Source organism: Meleagris gallopavo, chromosome 1 (assembly GCF_000146605.3).
Source record: "Meleagris gallopavo isolate NT-WF06-2002-E0010 breed Aviagen turkey brand Nicholas breeding stock chromosome 1, Turkey_5.1, whole genome shotgun sequence".
NCBI lineage: Eukaryota > Metazoa > Chordata > Aves > Galliformes > Phasianidae > Meleagris > Meleagris gallopavo.
The window spans coordinates 5,637,317-5,659,440 of record NC_015011.2 but is presented as its reverse complement, the minus strand read 5'-3'; the positions used below and the strand labels follow the sequence as shown (position 1 = coordinate 5,659,440).

Here is a 22,124-nt window from a genome sequence, read left to right as displayed (position 1 = left end):
GTTTTGTCAGACTGCCCCTCTGCTGCCATCTGTCATACAGCAAAAAATGTAATGGAATGTTGGGGAAAAGATTCAACATCTACTGCCACGCCACCAATATCTGCCTTGGATGTTGTGGACCAACATAATAAAATAGGAGGCATTACTTTTAGAGCAGCCCTTGTAGTTCAACCATTTCTGTAAGCAGCATCCAGCAGGAATCCAGTAAGTGGTTCAGCTAGAGTAAAAACATCCTAAACTACTTTTAGTTATCTTTGAAGTCCTTTTGAATAGTGCCCTAAAAGGAGCCTGATGCTTCAGGTGATTTGGTGCTTGGACAAATCCAGTTGTATTTACACTGATATGTCTTTGAGAAATCCAAATCTGGTCATGCATTAAGACCATCCAGACAGCAGGTGAATGTGAATGCTGATAATCCACTGCTTTTCCTCGTATTGCTGATGATTCTCTTTGCTGTTTGATTAAAAGATCAAATACCTACCCATTATTTCAAAACAGAAGGTATTTAGAAGAAGTTAGAGGTTGAAATACAGTTGCAGAAAATAGGATCAGTCACCCTGAAATGATGCTGTTTCAAAATATTTCCTCTCACCTGGGATGGTCCTGGAAGCTGTGAGGTGAGGCAGAGGGATAAGGAAAGGTCAGGGAGGCTCCATTGGCAGCCACCCTACACAGCCTGGGCGAGAAAGGAGCGTCAACTGTTATTTTACACTTCATATCTTGCAGCTTGGCTGTACTTGTATGCATACACAGTGAAGTGGTAAATATGCTGGCCCCAGTCATAGCCACAACAAACTCATAATAATAGAGGTTCATAATAGAGGTTCTTCACAGTTGGAGAAAGTATACTTAAGTTAATCACATGGTGTTAGCTCCCCAGAATACTCTTTAAACCTCTGACAGCTTGAAGTTCAGGAACACTGTGAGCTAGAATCTGTACCTAAATTAAATAAACTTTTAAGGATTTCTTATTCTCTATATTATATAACACTGACCTATGAAATTAGGAACAAATACTAACATCTACACCAGCCCATGTCAAGAAACTCCACATCTTAACTGTGTTTTGTGCAAAGTGGATTAAGACATATTTGAGGGAACATTGAATTATCTAAATCACTTTACACTATAATTTCTTGGTGGTATCACAGTTAAAATTTCATGTTCGTTTGTGTGCCATGAAATTTTATGTGGAAACACCCCTCCCAGCCTCTTTGGACTATATTCAGAATCCAGAAAATTGATGTGAAATTTTATTTTATTTATTTTCTTTTTTTGCATTTTGATTCTGGATGCTTCTTTGAAATTCCTTGTTTTTCCTTTGGTTGTGTAATCACTGCAAAAACAATGAAAGTTTTGGTCATTGAGAGAGAAATTTAAAACATTGATTGACAGAAGGGTATTAAACGTGAAATAAATTAGGCATCATCTCTTAATCTGTTTTGGTACAAAATTATGTTCAAGGACTGTCAGTAGTAGAAGCCCCTTCTACTGTGTTCTGTGATTAAATTGCATTAGCAGAGCTGTGTTGGTGTGTATGTGAACTACATAGGCTGTTTAACTGCACTCAGTGCTTTCATACTGTTGCTGAAACTCATCAAAATCCTCACCTGAACATTAGAGGAAACAAGAGCTATCAGTAGAGAGAAGGATGTAAAATGTGGATTTTACTCATGCATTATAATAATATGAAAAGACAGTTCCTGAAAGTGCTGGATATGTGATCAAAGTGAAGGGTGGATTCCATTCTATAAAAACAAGAAAGAGTGTTGATAGCTATGTCTGAAATTGAGAATTTGTACCCATATAAGAAAGGCTGGACGTAGTCCACCTAAGCCAGCTGCTATATAAAATATAATTATTTGCCTACAAGTATAACTGGCTCAAAATCTATTTGCTTTTTTTTAAGTTACAGAATTGTGAAGAGTTTTTGTACATATTGACTAATTCACCTTACTAAATAATTTATGCAGTTATATATTGTGAGCTCAATAATTAAAAAAAGCAATAGAATAAAATGAAAAAGGACTGAATCTCTGCTGTATTTCCCCCTACATCACAATATTTTAAGCTGTAGAAAGACACTGTCTCATGCAGTCTCCTTTATCACCGACAATTACGTCGGAATTTTCAATTGTCATGCTAAATTATTAGGAATATAGAATAAAGCACAGTCCTAGTAAGGGATGAATGAGAAAAACAAGCTGGCCTTCTCTTGGCCCAACTTCTCAGAAATTTTTCTCAAATGTCATGGAATTCTTAGTAGTTTGTTGCTTGACTGTTATCAAACAACTTGTCTGGTTTTGATATTACAGTTAGTTTTATATTGGCTTGATAATTTTTTAAATCTTTCTGTTTGGTTAGTTGTTTTTGTTTGTTTGTTTGTTTGTGTTTTTTTTTCCAGAACAGAAGGCATAAAGAGAAGGCTCCGGGGGTATCTTATAGTGGCCTTCCAGTACCTGAAAGGAGTCTACAGGAAAATGGGGAGGGACTTTTTAGAAGGGCATGTGGCAACAAGATGAGGGGAAATGGTTTTAAACTGGAAAAGGGCAGATTTAGAGTAGACATTAGAAAGAAATTCTTTACTGTGAGGGTAGTGAGACACTGGAAAATGTTGCCTGGAGAGGTTGTGGTTGTTCCTTCCCTGGAAGCATTCAAGGCCAGTCTGGATGGGACTTTGAGCAACCTGGTCTAATGGGAAGAGTCGCTGCCTATAGCAGGGGGTTGGACATGGCAGATCTTAAAGATTCCTTCCAACATAAGCCATTCTATGATTCAATGATTCTAAGTAAAATAAAGAGCTATCATTAGAATTAAAAAAAAATAATATATATAAAGTTTAAAACTTGCCTGCTTAGCCTGCAGCAGCACCCTTGGAGCTTCATGGAGGCAAATTAAGATTAGGAGCAAAATCAATTAATCTTTTACAGACAATGTTATTGTCTGTACAGTCTAGTGTTATTAGACACTACAGGTACACAAGTGAGTTTAAAGCTAGCTCAGGTGTATTTACATTGCATTATAATCAGTATTTTGAGCAAATAGAATAGTTCCTTTCTTGCTTTGCTTTTTTTCTGGGGAAAAAAAGAAAAACAAAAAACAAAAAACAAGTCCATGAACTGGTAATCTCTATCTTTCTTTTTTACAGGGAACAGCCAATGAGCAAAATCCGTGCTCTGTACAATGGTTGGACCCAATTTACATACAGGCCGTAGAGAGTAGAAGATACAAGTCTTGTTCCCATGTACCTTTGTGCCACAGGAAAACAACTGTCTCTCTATGCTGTTAGTCACTGAAAAGGTGTTCATAAATCTGTGATATTCATTTATGATATTTATTGAGACAATAATTGTTTATAATACGGTAATCCTCAAAGAAACAACTAAACCATTTCACTTTCTTGATAACCAGTACCAGTTCTGCTTGTTGAAGCATATCTTGTTGATACCTGCAGTATCATACAAATGGCTGAGAAGTGGTGAACTAATAACTAGAGCTGAGATACTTAATGAATGGGATTTAGCTGGTCACTTATCAGTACCAGCTGATGATGCAATTTAAGGTTATACAGTGTCATGTTAAACTAAGAACATTCAAGATACGTTACTCAAGGTATAGTGCTGAGCTAGTGTTCCTAAAGTGTTTCTACTATTTCAGTTGAATCACAGAAACATAGAATCATAGAACCATAGAATGATTTGGGTTGGAAGAGACCTTTAAGATCACTTAGTTCCAACCCCCCACTATAGGCAGAGTCACCTCCCGTTAGACTATGTTGCTTTAAGTTTGGATTGAAAGGGACCTTAAAAGATCATGTAATTCAGTTTCCCTTGTGGGGACTGCCCAAGTCACTTCCGACCTGGTCTTGAGCACTTCTAGGGATGAGACATCCACAGTTTCTCTGGGCAACGTATTCCAGTACCACATCACCCTCATAGTAAACAATTTCTTCCTTACATCTAATCTAAAGTTTAAAACCATTATCCCTTACAGTTTCACTACGTGCTCTTATAAAAAGTCTATCTTCGTCTTCCTCATAAGATTCTTCTAAAGTACTGAAAGGCTGTATAATAAGTTCTTTCTCAAGCCTTCTCTTTTCCAGGCTGAACAAGCCCAGATTTCTCAGTCTTTCTTCATAGGGGAGGTGCTCTAGCTCTCTGACTATCTTCATGGGCCTCCTCTGGACCTACTCCAGAAGCTCTGTATCTTTCTTGTGCTGTAGGGCCGCAAGCCTGGACACAGTAGTCCAGATGGGGCTTTACAAGAGCTGAACAGAATGGGAGAATCACCTCCCTTAACCTGTTGGTCATGCTTCTTTTGATGCAGCCCAGAATATATTTGGATTTCTGAGCTGCAAGTGTACTGTACTGGCTCTTGTCCAATTTTTCATCCACTCAACTCCTTCTCTGCAGAGAGTTCTCTTGGGCTACTCCAAGTCTACTCATCTCCTATTCTGTAGTAATGTATGGGATTGTCCTGACCTAGGTGCAGCATCTTACACTTGGCCTTGTCAAAATGCATGAGAGTCATGGAAGCTCACCTCTCAAACCTGCTGAGATCTCTCTGGAACTTCTGTTTTGTCAGCTGTACCACTCAACTTGATGTCATCTGCAAATTTGCTGAGAGTGCACTGTCTGTGTCATTAATGAAGGTATTAAACAGTACCAGACTCAAAATGGACCTAAGAGACACTACTCATCTTTGATCTCCACCTGGACATAGAGACATTGACTGTAATTCCCTGAATGTGGCCATCCAGACAATCCCTTATCCACAAGATAAGAAATGTTTGTAAGCAATTTTCATTAGCTCATTATTTTACTGTATTATTTTGCCATATTTTAGAAAACCTTAAAGGTTACAGAAGTCGCCCTTAATACCTAGGGGTTCCTTAGGACACAAATGGGAGGTAATGAAGATGTTACCTACTCAGACCTTAAGCTAGACAAGTTTTCCCTTAGGCAGAAATCTAGTTAAATCAGATTCTACGTGAAAAAAAGAAAAGGTATAGATAATATTTTTATTTCCAATATTGTAATGTAATGCTTAACTCTGATAAAGTTCACAGTTAAATATATACCAAAACCTTGAGCACAAAATCAAATTCATAATATAAGATATTACAAATAACTTTACAAATATCATTGTTTAGTTCAGAGGTGAATATTTCTTATGTTTTATAAGAAAACAACTCTGAGTAATAGGGATAATCTGGATTCATTTTCAGAGGCAAAAAAATGTGGAACTAATAAAAGGCAAACAGGTTAGCTTTTGAAATCTAAATGTTTTATGTCTTTAAAATGTCATGTGACTCCTTCAATTATTCAAATCAAGAACACTCTAAGGGCTGTCATGTAGCTAAATAGTGCTGACATTAATGAACTAAAATCTACTCTCAGTTTTACAGTATAAAAAACATATGCATCCATATTTTGAAGTCAAAGGAGTCCATGCTTATGCCGGTGCAACTGAAACAAAACATTGGTGCAACATTCCTCTTTTCAAGTATCTGGTTTTAATCAAACTGTACTCATGGCTCTCAGGTTTTCTTTGCTTTAGTGGAAGGTAAGCAGGAGTGTTTCATTTAAAATTCTTGGATTGCATCATGAGCTCACTAAAAACTGTATATCTTGTCCTAGCTACTTTCAATTGATAAATTGTAATGAAAACATAGTTCCCAGAATGATGTTCAGTTCAGTTCCCTGAACTATGTTCCCAGCTACATGTTCAGAAACAAAAGTATTACAACAAAAATAATGATTCTGTTTTTCTTTTACTCCTTCCAGTAGAGTTTAGTGAAATCAGGTGATTGGCAACTGTTATGATAAGGTAGATGAAGAGGATGAAAGCTAGGATAGATTGAACAGCTGTGAGAGGCTCTGTTCCAATTGTATTTTGATTACTGATAAGATAACCCTCCCCTTTCTGCCCGTAATTTATCTCATTCAAACTACAATAACACAGAATTGCCATTAACAACATATGCTGTGTAGTTTCAAGTTTATTGGGCTCATATTATACAAAAAAAAATCGAAGGTACTGATTGCAAAATTTTTCTTTTTACATTACTAAAAATGGATAAACAGCCTGTTTCACTGTGTGAGCTCATGCATCTGCATGTGTTTTGTTTCAATTCAGATAAAAATGATTACTTTTTGATATTCTCAAGTAACATAATTCTAAAATGATGTGAAATTATACGTTTTTGAGATTTGGGCGTTTTGATGTTGTTTTTTTTCTTTCTTCTTTTTTTAATCTTTTGCTGATAGTTTGATGAGTTAAAGACATACCAAAACAAAACTTTCCTTGCTAAGGGCCTGATCTTAAGTTCCCAGTGATATCTGAGGAAGTGTAGGTGAAAAAAATAAACCAAATCTTGCCTCCTCAACCTCCCACCCCACCAAAACAACAACAACCAAACAAAAATATTGGATGTGTGTGTCACTCAGGATCAGACTTGGGATGCAGACAAGCTCATCTGACTTCAGATACCTCACAAGCACCCAAGTCAGTTCCTGTCCGTGTTTGTAATATAGGAATATATCAGTGAAACCTCTCTGTGTGCACCACAGCTGTTGTCTGGTTGGGATGGGGGAATGACACAACAAATCTTGTACCTTTTCCCTGTTCTATCCCTGGTTTTGCCAAGCAGTCTCTGCTGGCTAATGACTTGCAGGAAGCTATCCTACTTTTCCTTGACTTTTTGACAGGGGCAGGGGCAGATTTTGACATTCATAACAATAAATATGGAGGCTATAGAAGAGGTTAGATTTTAGACTATCCACTCCTTTCTTTGCACAGTAGAATTGGTATCTTAGAAATCAGCAAATAATCACATTGAGAGTAATGAATAATTTATATCTGGGACTATTTAGACAGATATACAAGCTGTTATAAAGTACAGGCAAATATGCATGTGTAAGCAACAAAGGCATGTGCAAACATGCAGCCACCTGATATTCTGTAGCCAAGGTAAAAGCCTGGCGAGAGAAAAAGGAAATGTTCTAGCATGACGTTGTGGGAGGCATTGCTCACAATTCAGCAAAATCCCTGTTTGATGGCATAATACACATTGACTCATCTTTTATCTACTGCTAGGAGGTACACAATGAGATCTTATCATTCCAGGCAAAGGAATGAAGGTTGAGAATTTTGTGCAACCAACAACCCACTCATTTGATTCTCAAGCATGTTATGACAAGCAGAACTGACTGCGTAATCCAGTCACTGCAGAGTCACCAGTAATAGGCCAGGGCCAGATCAGAATCAATGTGAAGAAGCTTGGATTTTTATAGCGATGGATATGAGTTTTTGATTTTTGATTCTTATTGACAAAAATCTTGACTGACATGTTGTTGTGAAGACTATAAGGAGATTGCAAACCAAACCTCATGAATTTTCTCATTTCTCATTGAAACACAGAAAAAATCTACACACTAAAAAGATATTTGCCTGGTCATAGATAAATATAAAAAACGAGAGTGTTTATTTTGTTTTGCTCTTCATTTGACAAACTCCACTGAAGGAACACAGACATAAACCAAGGTTTACAGTGAAATACCAACCATGGATAAAACAAACCTCAGGATCTGCCTGACTGTATTCATATTATCTATAGTTGTGGTTTTCTGGCTTATTCCTTAATGACAAAATTGTCATAAAAATAAACCAAATCTACATTCCTTCTGTATGCATATTTCCATTGATTTCACTTTAGGAATTTGATCATCTTTGTGTATACATACTATTAAATTGCAGTTCCATTAGCAAATTAAATAATCATGTATTAAAAGGAAGGAAAAACTGAAGGACTGGTTTTCTTGTGTAAATTTGCGAGGTTGATCTGGCAAAGTAAATGTTCTGACACAAGTCACACTGGATCAACAGAAATGTCAGTTAAAAAAGAAAGACCATACAAAGACTACAGAGAGACGCACAGAAATAAGGTCAAATACCAGAAAGCTTGGACACTAGTAGAGAAAAGAGAATAAAGTAAAACAAGCAAAGCAAGTCAGGACTGTGAATTTTAGGTTGTTAAAGTGAAGTGCTCATTATCAAAAGCTGGCCCACAAATCTTGAGAAACTCAAACTCCAGTTAGTTTCAGTTTAGATGGTCACAACTGAAATTTTATTATAATACAATGTTTTTTTTTAACAGATGGTGCATTTCAAGCTGTTAGTTTGGGTCACCTGCAGCACTCTTAGTAAATGTGGGTATCAAGCACTAATAACAAAAGCAATGAAGTCTTTACTGCATTCAAAATATCATCAGTCATTCTAAATTTACTTCTTATATCATTTTATAGATGATAGTAAAGTCATAAGGTGCAGTTGTTAGCTTTATAGGGAACAATTCAAAGCAACAAAAATGATTATAGTTGAGGAAATGTCAAAAAGAAATAAGAAAATGCTCTCTGAGCAATCATTGAATTAATGGTTCTTTACTGCAACAGTTGGTGGGACAATGTTATAATCTTTACAGTAAAAATAACTGGAAAAAGCATAAAAGAATTTAAAAAATGGCTAAAGGACGTTTAATATAGGCAACCATTGTATATCTGCACAGGTCATAGATTTGCCAAACTTCAAGATGAACAAGAAAAATGGAAAAGAATTAGAGTATGCGTAGTAGACAGCATTAATTTCATTGACTTATTGAGGGCATTCATCATTTTCTTCTTGTCATTGCAATGCAATCTTTGTTGTAAATCTTGGTTTATTTTAGCACTGATCAGCCATGTACGTTGCCAACATGACTGATCGACACTTTACAGAATTGATGGATATCAGTGACCTTCTGGGAATGTGCCCTGTCACTGCTGTTTCTGTCATTGTCTCAGCAATAGTCTCTGGTTGGTTACTGAAAAGACACTAGATGGTAAACACTTTGAAACTAATTAATCTGAGGAAATTGAATACTTGATTTGTATTGATTGTGCAAATGTCATTGCTTTGCTCTTCAAGAGCACTTTCCAGAATGTCATATAAAGCTATATTAATCACTGAAGAAATACATGTACTTTAGAATAAACAGTAGAGGAAATACAGACATTATTTAGGCTTTCATCTCTTAGTTTTGCTGTAACTATATCCTAATTAAATTATCAGAAAATGAGAATCAACAGCACCCAACTGTCATTTTTCTCCCTAACATATTCTCTGATTCCTGAGAAGGAGAAACCTGATTTAACATTATTTAAATTATACTGCCTTGAATATAATGAGGCCTAACTTTTTTTTCTTTTCTTCATAGAAAATTGGGAAACGACTATATTCCCTGTGTCGATTTACAATTTCCTACTATCCTACTGTTAAGGAAAGTAAATTTTTTTTTTTTTTCAATCCAGAGCCACAAAAGGCAGAATCATACCTCTATGAGTTCAAACTAAGAGAGATGAAAAAATTACAAAAGCTTTTGACAGCTATATTATAAAAAAAATGATCAGATACAGATGACAGCAAAGCATTTCTAGCCAAGAGAGTTCTAAGACAAGTTAGGCAGTCAATCATTTGCATCACTCGCTATTCAGTAAGTCGACATTCAACATCTGAATCAGTCATTACAATGTAAAGAGAATTAGTAAAGTCTAACAAAATGCAAATAAGTGAACTGGAGGACAATACAGTCAAATTCTAAAACTTGGCAGGAAGCCAGAAGAATTATTTTGACAAGAATGCTTGGGATTATTTGATTTTTTCTTGTTACCTCAAAAAAAAAAAAAAAGTCTCAAGCAGTATGAATTTTATAGAGTGAAAATGTATAGTTATATTTAGCCAGTTAAAAACTAAGAGAATGAGGAACGAAATTTAGCGCATCATCTGATACGTTGCTCTATTTGATACGTTGCTCTATTTTAACATCAGTGAACTACTTGATTCTAGGGGAGGTTTTTTCAAATAAGTGAAAAGAATAGTGGCACAAATCTGGGCTGAAGAATGAACATTCTTATGGTTATGTTCATTGAATGTGTTGCCTATTAGTTCTCTCCACATAAGCCTTTATAGAATCCACCTGGTATATGCAAATGTGAAAAATAGATTTAACATCTCTGGGACTACTGAGCTGGAGACGGTGAAATTCTGTGAAAGAATCTTCAATCAACAACTTTATTGTCCTGGATACAGTAAAAGAAGGGGGAAAAAAGAATAACAATTATGAAAAAATATTAATCAGAAGCTTCTTCTATAACAGCAGCTTCACTTTCATTTTTATTTGCATAGGATATGTTATCATTTACTCACTAATTAATTGAATCAGTGGTGGAAAATTGAAGTGAACTTGTTGAAATCTAAGAAGTTATAGCAGGTATCGGCACCACTAGGCAGAAGCTAGACATTTAACAGCTGCTCTTAAGTGGAAAGACAGACGTCTTTGCCTTGGCAGAGCTTGGTCATGACGCATATGCTAGCTGCCTAGAGGTCTGACCATGTCCTCTCTTGGAGTGTGCTCCAAGCCCTTGGATTCAAATGTGTCCGATCCCTCTCTCATCTGTCCCCATGGGTGTTGTGTGAGGAGTTGTTTTGGCATTGATGCAACTGCTTCTGAGCCTAAAACTGTACTTGGTTCTGTGTATCACAAGGCCAGGGCTTGAATCATGTAGGATTTCTCATCATGGGGAAAGTTTCTTATCAGTATCTTACTAGTACATCACTTGAAATGATAAAGTTGGCTTTGGTCTCAATATGAATGTAGGTAGACAGGACTGAAGAAAGAGTGCTTTCATGAAAGATTATACTAATACGTTCTGCATTATTGTATTGAAAAATATTTTACAGCGATTTCAGGCAAATGAGTTTATCTTTGTTAATGCTTGTGTATAGCTCAGAGGAATTCTGTGGATTCTTGCTCTTAAATTAATCCCGTTCTTGGCAAATTCTGGGAGAAGCATGAGGACTAAAAAATTATTCTGAAGTTTAAAAAGAAGTAACACTAACTTATCTAGTTTTATTCCTGTGATGGATAAGTACATAACTCCCAGTATCAGTAAGCTGAGATGATAGTAATACACAGAAAAAGATCGCGTGTGTCTTCTTAAATCATCAGCTAATCTTTCTTATCCTCTTTCTCACAACTTACAGATGTGTGAAGCAGTTCTGTATGTTAGAATTCTGAGACTTCATGTTTAAATGTGGTTTTTATCAGCTGATCATCCTCAGCTTCGTGCTTGTAAATCTCACTGATTGAACAAAGCTGAATTTTGTCCAACAGTTGATTAGTTACGTGGATAGAATTTTGACTATCTAAAATCTCATACACAATTTTAATTGATTTTGCTGATGACCTTTGTTTGTGTAGAGCTGAATATCAGTAGCAGTCTGAGTGCAAATGCTTGAGATAACAATACTCACAGGTCCAAGTATATAATACTTTCACAGATGTTCATTCCATAAGAATAAATTAAAAAAAAAATCCATACAAGTCAAAACATAAGTCTGTATTCTATTTGACCAGATTAAAATAGAAAACATTATCTTTATCTTGCAGAAATGTTGGAATCCAATAATATAGTCAATTTCAATGGACTAGCTAATAGTTCCAGTTACCATACTTTCCTCTTGGATGAAGAACGAAGTCGGCTGTATGTTGGAGCAAAAGACCACATATTTTCCTTCAACCTGGTTAACATCAAGGAATATCAAAAGGTACAGTTAGTCATGTTTTATATGTCTTATATGTTTTATATGTTTCACAGTTTTGTATAGGACTATATGACTTACGTAGTAAGTGTCTGTATATCAGGAATACTACTACAGCTAAACAGCCAAATATTTGTCAACGCTATGAAGAGAAAAATTATTATGAACCTATAAGTGTTGAATCATTTTTATTTTCCCAAACTATGAAAATTTAAGTCATAAATGAATAATCCAGCTAATTCACAATCAAGATATACTTTGTGTTTGTTTAAAACCAAACAAACATACAATTACGAAAGTATACAAAAAAGGCCTCAATTTTCTTCATTTGCAGATAGAAATATTCTATTCATGAGTCTGTGTTGATTCTTGCTATTCTTAAGCATTTTGATGGCACATTTTAAAATACAGGGAGTACTCTTTTATGAGAGATATATTGCTTTAATACTGGGGGATTTTTTTCTTGGTGTTCCTGACCTTTTGCCCGTTTCACTATTAGCTTCCTAAGGTGATAGCAATAAATACCTTGTGTTTTTTGTTCATAGAGAAGACAGGTTATTCATTTGTATTCTCTAAGGAGAAAGGATAAAAGGAAAACAGTGTATTTTCTTTTCTAGTCTCTTTAGAGCCGCTATAAAGGAAACTAGCTATTTATTTGAATTCTCTGAGGGATTCATAGTTTAATGTGCAAAACATCTGGAGTAATTAAAGGAAACAAGGTGTTTCCATTGCAGAAAACCACTCTGTAGAATGGCAGGGGTTGTATTTTGCTTTTCAGATATGTTTAGAACACTATTTGAAATTCAATACAAATATTATTGTATTATATAAAGAATTGCTGTTGATTATATGGAACTTAAATAAGAGACAACTTATTAAAGAATTTTGGGATCTGCTTATTGAGGACAGTAGGGACACTGAAGAAACTTCAATCAAAATAACAACTAAGTTGGTACTGCAATTAAACTTCATCTTTCAACATATTAAAATTAAGTCCAATCCAACCAGGCATTGAATAGTTCCAGGGATGGGACATCCACGACTTCCTTTGACAACCTGTGCTGGTGCCTATAAGGAATAAGGAATAAATTCCTTATATCTAATCTAAATCTATCTTCTTTTTGATCAATAGTTACCTTTGTAAAATGTCCCTTTCCAGCTTGCTTGTAGGCAACTCCAGGTCTTCCCAGTGTCTTTCTCTTTTTCAGTTTGAACAACCCTAACTCAGCCTGTCTTCATAGGAGAGATGCTCCAGCCATCTTTGTGGCCCTTCCTCTCAACTCACTCTAGCAGGTCCCTCTTATGTTGGGGACCTTGTAGCTGAACAGTGATTAGAGCACTTGCTGATGAAGACTGAAGAAAAAATTTAATTGAGTACCTGAGCTTTTACCACATCCCCAGAAATTAGGCTTCCTATTTCCTTCTGGAAAAGGCATACATTTTTCCTATTTTTCCTTTCATCACTGGTGGACGTATAGAAGATTTTCTTTCCGACCTTGACATACCTGTTCAGTTTTAATTCTGACAGGGCTCTAGCTTTGCTAATGTGATCCCTGTCTGCTTGGACTATTTCTCAGTATTCCTTTCAGGCTGTCTGTCCTTGCTTCCAGCCTCTGCAAGTTTCTGTTTTGTGTTTGAGTATGTCCTTGTTCATCCATGCAGGCCTCCTGGTGTTTTTGCCCGACATCCTTCCATTGTTTAAAAATGGTTCAATTTTGCTGATATTTAAATCAAAATAGAAAAGGTGTAAGAATTGGGAAAAAGAACAGTGAGCCATTCATTTAATAGATTAAAATATTGCTCTAATTAATATAAGAATCTTTGCCCAAAACTTGAACTAAACTTGAACTGGTCCTTCTGGGCGATCTGAGAAATTTGGTTAATGTTTTTTCAACCTAGTAAATTTTAATTTTCACATCTCTTCATATTTTAAGCTGGGCATAGAAACAGGAAGTAGAAGAAATCCTTGGAGAGATAATGTGCTTATAAAATTTTCAACATTATTGTACAGACCTCAGACAGTCAATTTCTGTTTTCTGATTTTATTACATTTTAAGAAAATTCCAAATTTAAAAACACAGTTGGAAACTGTACTTTTGAATGACACATATAACATCTCCTTCATCCTCTTCTGTCACTCATATTCATTATTTTTCTGTTTCTATTTTGTTTCTTTTTGAATACTTTCCTTTTTACTTTCTTTTGACAAACATTATTGAACACCATGGTTGTAATTCAGACTTTTGGCCATTTATATTGCATTATTTGAGACTCCCAAATGAGGAGCCTGGCATTTTATGTGAAGATCTGGTTTTATTCTATATGTAATTCCTAAAAGCTTTTCCAAACAAACCAAACCAACCAATCAACCAACCAAACAACAACAACAACAACAAAAATAATTAAAAAACAAAGCAAACAAAAAACAAAACAAAACAAAAACAAAAAACCCACCATTAACAATTGACTGCAAGGGTCTCCATTTTCTCCATTTTCTGCAAAGCAAACACTACAGTAAACCTATGTTTAAGTTCTTGCATATTTGAGTAGCTCAATTGGAACAGAATGAACATTTCTGTTTCAATGGTGTGATACTTTTCAAATATAACAGCTTCTTTTTTATTATTTAATTAACTAAATCTAGAAAAATACTGAATTAGTAGTGAGACTGAAGAGGTCAATGCCTCATTTATAATGCCGTAATTTTAATATGAGATTGTATTTCACATAGATCAGATTTACTTCTAGGAAGTATCTGAAATTTTTGACTATGAGTCTCCATTTCATTATGTCAGATTTAAAAATGGAAGAATACTCACTTAATAGAGTCAACTCTCCATTCATATTCAAGATTTGCTGCTGAGGTCATAATATAGATTATATTTCAAGATTGTTTTTACTGTGATTCTTATCATCTCTATTTTGCACCTATCATTTCAATTCTTTGTTGTCAAATTTTGTCAAGGAAGAGCAAAAAGAATGAGCAGAAGACAAAATGAGTGAAGACACTCTGTAACACTTGGTCTGCAGTTTGTGATAACTGAAGCATGAAATAACGTGATTTTTTGCTCTGTGTCTTTAGATTACTTGGCCTGTATCTCATTCCCGAAGGGATGAGTGCAAGTGGGCTGGAAAAGATATTCTGGTAAGTACAAATCTTTTTAGCATATTTTTTTTTCTTTTATAAAACATTCTAAATATTTTATTAGATTTTATTGTGTTAATTCTTAAACTGTAAGGCTGCATATCTGAGCTACTTCAAACTTCTTAATTCTATACAATTAAATTTTACCTTTATGACCAGAGGCAAAGTTTTTAAGTGGAAATCATAGAAATGAAATTAAGTTTTGTAAGGAAAAACAAAAGTCTATTCTCAAGAAAAAGAAGGGAAAGGAGAAATCGGCATGAGAAATATTAACCCTTGCATAATGTTCTTCTGATATCAGGTTACTGACATTCTGCTTTTTTTTTTTTTTGCATTCCTGAAGGTTTCAGACCTGCAATGATTCCCAAGCACTTCTTTCTCTTTCTCTTTCTCTTTCTCTTTCTCTTTCTCTTTCTCTTTCTCTTTCTGGCATCTCACTGAAGTCAGTAGTTTTCCAGTTTTCCCTAAAATCTGTTTTTTTGTTTTTTTTTTTCATTGAGTACTTAGCAAGATCATGATCAAAATAGTTTTAATATTCTGTATTTAGTACCTCAGGATAGACACAGTTACACTAGACATAATTTTCTGTACATTTTCCCACATTCCTCTGTCTTATTCCCTGTATTTTATGAGGTAGGATAGAAATAGCCAGTATTCTCTAAATAATACTCATTCTACACTGAGAATAACTGTTGCCTTTATAACAAATGTATGGGAAATGGGAAGACAGGGCTGAAGAAAGGAAAATGGAAGAAAATAATCCAAATAAATACTTGCATAGCATACTCAAATGAGAAATCATTGTGATTGCCAACAACTGAGAGTAGAAGTTGGCCTTGTGTGTATATTCTATTGGCCTGATTTTCAGGGATGATTCTGTAAAATATTCATAATGCCAACCATATGCCTCTAGAGAGCTCCATCTGAATAATTTCCTAGGTCACAATAAACACAATTTCGTCATCCCCTAAGACAGAGGGGACAATTGTCTTCATAAAAAGTTATTTGGGAATAGTAGAGGATCTAGGTAAAAAGCTAAGAACTGTGGGATAAACTATATATGTGAAAGGGCAACTGCAGTGTCTGATACTCAAGCTACCTCATTTGATAGAAATAAAATGTTTAAATTAATCCTACTTAGTGTTAAATTATTTTCAGAGCATTAAAAATGAGGACTAGACTGTCTAATTTTGAAGGTTAAAAAAAAAGTTGATGTTAAATATTTAAAAATAAGGTAAAAATTCTGGACAAATTAACCAACTTTGCACCTTGATCTTATCCTAAGCATTACAGTATTACATGAAGTAGATTTTATTGTATGTTTTGGTGAAACAAGAGATTGAGCACTGAGAATGAAAGGATATTACTTTAATTTTTAAATTAAATTTAAAATAACTTATTTTTAGAAATCCAGAACAGTACAGAAGTTCATTGCATTGCACTGCGCTGATTCTAATTCATCTCCATCTTCACTTATAATAAAGTATTATTTACAACAAAAAGATTTTACAAATGGAGTGAGCTGGGAAATTCAGGTTCCCACTCTCCTACTCCTGTAAGATTGGGAGGTCTATTTATCCTGTAATTAATTTATCCATCTTTTGCATCCTGTGGTGTTAAGGCAGCTGCATCCACTAATCATGATTAAAAGTGGCAGCCAATACCTTACTACAATGGTTTGTATGACCTGGCACATTATCTGCTTGCTGTGAACCTATGCATTAGAAGCAGCACACTCATGAGTTGATGGAAGAAGATAATGAAAAATATGAGCACAGCACTGAGGAAAAAATGTGATATAGTAGTAGCACAGTGGTACAGAAAACTATTGGAAGAACCAGATAACTCATTTTGGAAAATATTTTTCACATACTTGGGTTGTTAGGGATGATGTGGCATTTTTTTTTGCTATAGTTATTTTTTATTTATTTTCAGACTTATCTAGAAATAGAGGTGAGAAATAAAAGGATGAATAAGTCATATTTAGTGTGAGTCCAGTTTTCATACAAAGATGGAATACATTAGGCCTGCTCCAAAAGTAATGCCTCCTATTTTTATTATGTTAACCCACAATGTTAGAGTCTTACGTTGGTGGTGTGCAGTAAATGTTGAACTTTTCCACCAATATTCCATTACATTGCGTTGCCATATGACAGATGGCAGCTGAAGCATAGTCTGACAGAATGGCGCTTGACATGAAAGTGCATATGAAGAAAAGGTGTGTAATGTAATTCCTCCATGCAGAAAAAATTGCACTAATTGACATTCATGGACTCTTGCTGAAGATTTGTGGACCCCAAACAGTGGATATTGGCACAGTGAGGCAATGAGTGGTGCATTTCTTCAATGGCAACAGTGAAAGAAAGAAAAACCACATTCCGGATGATGATGCTCTCACATCACTAAATGAAGGGTGTCTTGATCAACGCATCCATGTGAATTGGCAGATAACAACCAGGGAAGCTAAATATGAAGTTAAATACTGGCTTCAGTGTATTGGAAAGTGTATGGTGGCAATGTTGGAATATCACAAAGTTTGCACCAGGTGAGTCCAATGAATGCACACATGGAAACAGAAAGAACACTGTATGCAAGTCCATCAGGACCTATTGAGCCAACATGAGGCTGAAGGTGACAGTTTCCTGGGTTGCACCATTACTGATGACGAGGTGTGATGCCACCACCACAAGCCAGTGTCAAAATGACAGTCCATGGAGTTGTGATATGTGAATTCCCCATCCAAGAAAAAGTTTAAGATGCAGCCCTCAGCAGCTAAAGTGATGTGCACTATTTTTTGGAATAGGAAAAGGGTGATTTTTCAGGATTTCCTGGAACTGAAACAACCATCAACTCTGATCACTACATCATATCACTGACGAAGCTGAAGGCTCAAACATCCAGAGTCAGTCCAGAGAAGAGAACCTTTTACTTGCAACGTGATGAGACTAGGCTCCTTGCCAGTTTGAGGACTGTGGATCACACGGTCAGTCATGGCAGAACTGTCCTACCACACATTCCGTACTGTCCAGTTTTTGTACCTTCTGATTTCCATCTGTTTAGGCTGATGAAAAATGGACTGTGTGGGCAACATTTTCCTAGAAACTGTGAAAGAGTGGGTCATCTCTGATGGTACGGGTTTTTACAAAACGTGGCATGCAGTCTCTTGTTCATTGCTAGTGAAAATGCATAGCTAACAGTGGTGGCTATGTTGAAAAAAAGTGTTTTGTAGCTGAGAATTTGCTCTATCAAGTAGTGTTACTGTGCTCTTTGTATCTGTTGTAGTTTCCATGGAAATAGATAAGAGGCATTACTTATGGAGTGACCTATGTATATTTTGGTCTGCTCAGGTCATCATCTTGGAATATTTACAGCTTCCTTTTATTGCTATAATACAATATGCTATTAATAAAGTATTTAGAATAACTTCTTTAGTTGTAATTAGAGATAAAGACCATTTAAGGAACTTATTATTCCTTTTTCATTTATTCCTTAAAACCATTGTCAGTGCCTTGGGAGTGTGAAATATAAAGGCCATAAAAATAACTCAACAGTCTCTCATTAGTAAGAACAGGAGAAATAGAGGACAAATAAAGTGCCCTATGAAAAATGCTTGATTTAACATTGCTTTCAGCAGTGTACCACTGCTAAGATATTAGATACTCCTCACTTGTGATGGTTCAAAACTTTTCAAATGACAGTCTGTACTTTTGCGTTGAGATACTTTTAAAAAACTTTTTAAATTATTGATCTCCAGGGGAAATGAGTGCTGAAAATGCAAGTCCTCACTAATAGGCCAGGTGCACTGCAGCAGCTGCAGTGCAAGTACAACCTTGTCTCTGCCCTGCTCCTAACCTCGACTCTGACCTCAGAGATTTCCTCTCATAATTATAAGAGGTAATTTACCATCATTTTTACTCCTTCAGAGGGATTCCTTGCACTGACACTGTCGGTCATGTTGATCTGGGTGCAGCAGACTTGCAGTACAGGCAGCTGGCTTGGGATTCAAGGAGGGTGGCCTACTTGAACTGCTCTTGTGCTCCTGGACTCTGTTCCTCAAGAAGTCTTTCTCATACTTATTTCTTAGCTGCTATTTATTAAAGGACTTAGTATATGTTAATTAGTTAAGTTTTGCTCACTGTATTGATAAATATTTTTAAAATATGCTTTGGGTTTCTTTCCCTGTGAGTAAAGGAGAAGGAAGGCTGATTTACCCCAGCTATGCAGTCCTATAGAGCAGGACTTCTCTGATAGAAGTTAACTCTTAACTTTTCACAAATTATAAATTAAAAATAACAAAAGCAGAAAAGTAATATCGCTTATGAGAAATTAAAAGCTCTAAATAACAAATATAATGTTTGCTTATGTAATCCAACTAAATGAGCAGTTCTTTGAGGATTTCTCACTGCTCTGGAACTCAGTTTCTCATTTGATCTATTCACCTATTCTAGTTTTTGTAAGTCCTGTAACTATTTCCAATGATTCCTGACTAGATGTTGGTACTGCTAAAAGAAGACAAGGTGTCTACAGGATATTTCTCAGCTCAACTTTTATGCTGAAACTTATGAGTGTGGACATGCTCATAGTCACACCCCTCCCTAGTGAGCCTCAATATTTTTTTGTCAAGATCTAACAGGCACCTGTGACCCAGCAAGAACACATGGCAACCCCTGTATTACATATGGGTTAAATAATAGGCAACTGGGAAAACAAACAAACAAATAAACAAACAAAAAAAGACAGTTACAATTCCACTCTGATATCATAATATAATATCATAATCCAATGAAGCAAAGATTGAATGATTTACAAAAGTTGGTGGAAAGACTAGATAGTTTTGCAGGTTGAGATAGGGTAATTTGTTGACTGGAAAACTCATCTAATCCTTACATTGCTAATTTACTATAAATTTAAAAGTTAAATCTGCTGTTAATACATTTCTGTACCAGGTTTGACTGAGGAACCAAAACAGTAGTTCACAAGGTACTCAAATAATTAGAAGAATCCCTATTAAAGGGTATAATAGATTTACTACAACTTGAAAACCTTGAAGATGTGTATCTGAAGTGCACATTAGGATGTTATTTTCAAGTATGATTTGTCTATCTAATTTATTTAATCATTTTTATATATCCCAGCCTAAATTAAATTGTTGAAATGGTTCCATACATAAATCTTTAAATTTCAGTGGATACTTTATAAGAAAGTCAATAAAATATAAGGACAAAGTCAAAAATATAAGGAAAGTCAAAAATATAGGACAAGCTAGATGATGACAGATACTTTGCATTCAGTATGATTTTTCTAGTGAGAATTGGATGTTGGTATACAGTGAGATACAAAGAGTACCAAGCTATTTTATTTTGCACTAGCAAGATTCTTCATGCATTCTCTCAAATGAACAGCTATATTTGTACTGAGAGTTAGACTTCGATGTCACTGAATGCAATAGCTAAGCTGTGTCAGCACAGTTGTGTGTATTAACACTGACTATATTACAATTTGTATGAGGCTGATATCTACTTGAGCTGTTTAATTGTCATTAGACTTCAGCTAGTTAACTGTTACATGAATTCAGCTGTGATCAGCTTTTATTATTGATTGCTTTCTAGGTGTTATTTTAGAAGATCTTCAGATCAGAACCATTTTCCTATTAAAGAAGATGTGGTAGACTCTTTACAGGACGTACAGTATAGCTATATTCTATGTATGCATCTTTGCATTTTAGTGTGGTGTAATCACTGAGTTTATGATTCATGTACATAGAATCACATGACTGTAATCTAGTTCACCATTTCTTTCATAAAGTCAAAATGTTCATGTATCACCTAAGTTTTTGCATTCTTTAAAGTTTTTTAGATATTCCCTAAATCTTAGGAAAATAAACAGTTCTAAAGCCATCAATGCGTAACAACTTGACTGAAAAAGGAAAGAAAAAGTAAAATAATATGATGTGTAACTTAGCAAGTGTTTCTCAGATCTCATGATACTTTGGAATAATTAAGTTGGCAATGAATGAGCACTTCTCCCTTTAACTCATTTTATTAGTGTTGTTGCCTTAGGGAAAATAGAAGAACATGGAGGCAGAAAGCAAAAATAATTCTTTTCATATCTTATTGTAAACAAAGATCAGAAGAGGGAATCTGAAAATTAAATACACAGTACTGCCTGTATCTAGAAAGCTTGCTGCTAAATTCCTCTAATAGTCATTTATCAGGTCAATTTACCGCTGACCCTTGGGGTGTGCCAAAGAGAAGTTCATCTCTTTATTCAGTCTTGTTCCTTTGGAGAGCATTCACAGCCAGATTTCCAACTTTTCTATCACCAAACTTTGTCACCATGAACATTTTCTTTCTGACTCTGTCTCCAGCATGATACTGAAATTCCTTCATAGACTCAGGACATGCATACTGCTAGGGGGAAAGGAGAAAGTGCATGTCTTCTGGGAGTAGTAAGAGATGAGTAACAGATCCAGAAGCAGAGAAGGGTAAATTAAAGGAGAAATGAAGGAAAATTTGTTCCCAAATTACAGGTTTTAGTTTCTGAACAGTATTTTTTCCTCATGAACTCTAGTTTGGCCTTGACAAAACTACTGCTGTTTAGAAATGACTGGGTAATTCCTTGTTGTGATTTATTGCATCCCAGCGTGGTCAGAGTAAATCTGTCCTTTTTTACATTTCTTTCCAGAGAAAAAACATTAGCTTGATAACTGTTGGAAGTCATAGATGTGTTCAATACTGGCTTTCTTTCAGAGAGCTTCAGGGTGAAGCTCATATAGTCAGAGAAGAGCATTTTCCTCGATGCCATTCACATCTCTCTTCCCTCCTCTCTCTCTCTCTCTCTTTTCCCTGAATTTGTCTCAGGTTCTTTCTTTCTTGGCTAACAGAGAAATGTTTAAGTTTCATTAAAGCTGTTGCTTTAATGAAAGGAAGTGTAATGTAAAATTGAGGATAGCTCAAAGATCTCAGTTCCTTACTGAATGTGCACTATTTCCCTATTAAATTAGTCTACAAAAAAATTTCTTACTTTGGTTCTGTTACATGCATCTACCACCCAGTAGTTCAACTAAATTCATCCTTTCTTGATACAAATCTAATATTATCTGCCTTCTTTTGGAATAACTAAAAGAGCTAAATACTAGTTAATGTTCTTAAAATAACATTGGAAATGATACATAATTATATATGTCAAAGCTAATATTTTATTCACATCCACATCTTCATTCTTCATGTCAACAAATATTCTTTGAAAAGCCTTATTATTGTGGAGAGAATTTTGGATCCTGAAGATGGCGGAACAAGAAAACTAAGAATACTAAATAAAAAAAGAAATGTCTCCCCTCTCT

General features: G+C 35.3%; 1 protein-coding gene across 1 annotated transcript in view; it reads left to right on the top strand.

Annotated features, from left to right (window-relative positions):
- LOC100549706 (semaphorin-3A) overlaps window positions 1–22,124 on the top strand; it is a 118,031-nt gene that overhangs the window by 35,739 nt on the left and 60,168 nt on the right. Inside the window, exons 2-3 of the mRNA XM_010717985.2 lie at window positions 11,486–11,643; window positions 14,720–14,782. Of these exons, the coding sequence (XP_010716287.2) occupies window positions 11,486–11,643; window positions 14,720–14,782 (221 nt within the window). The remainder of the gene's footprint in view (window positions 1–11,485; window positions 11,644–14,719; window positions 14,783–22,124) is intronic.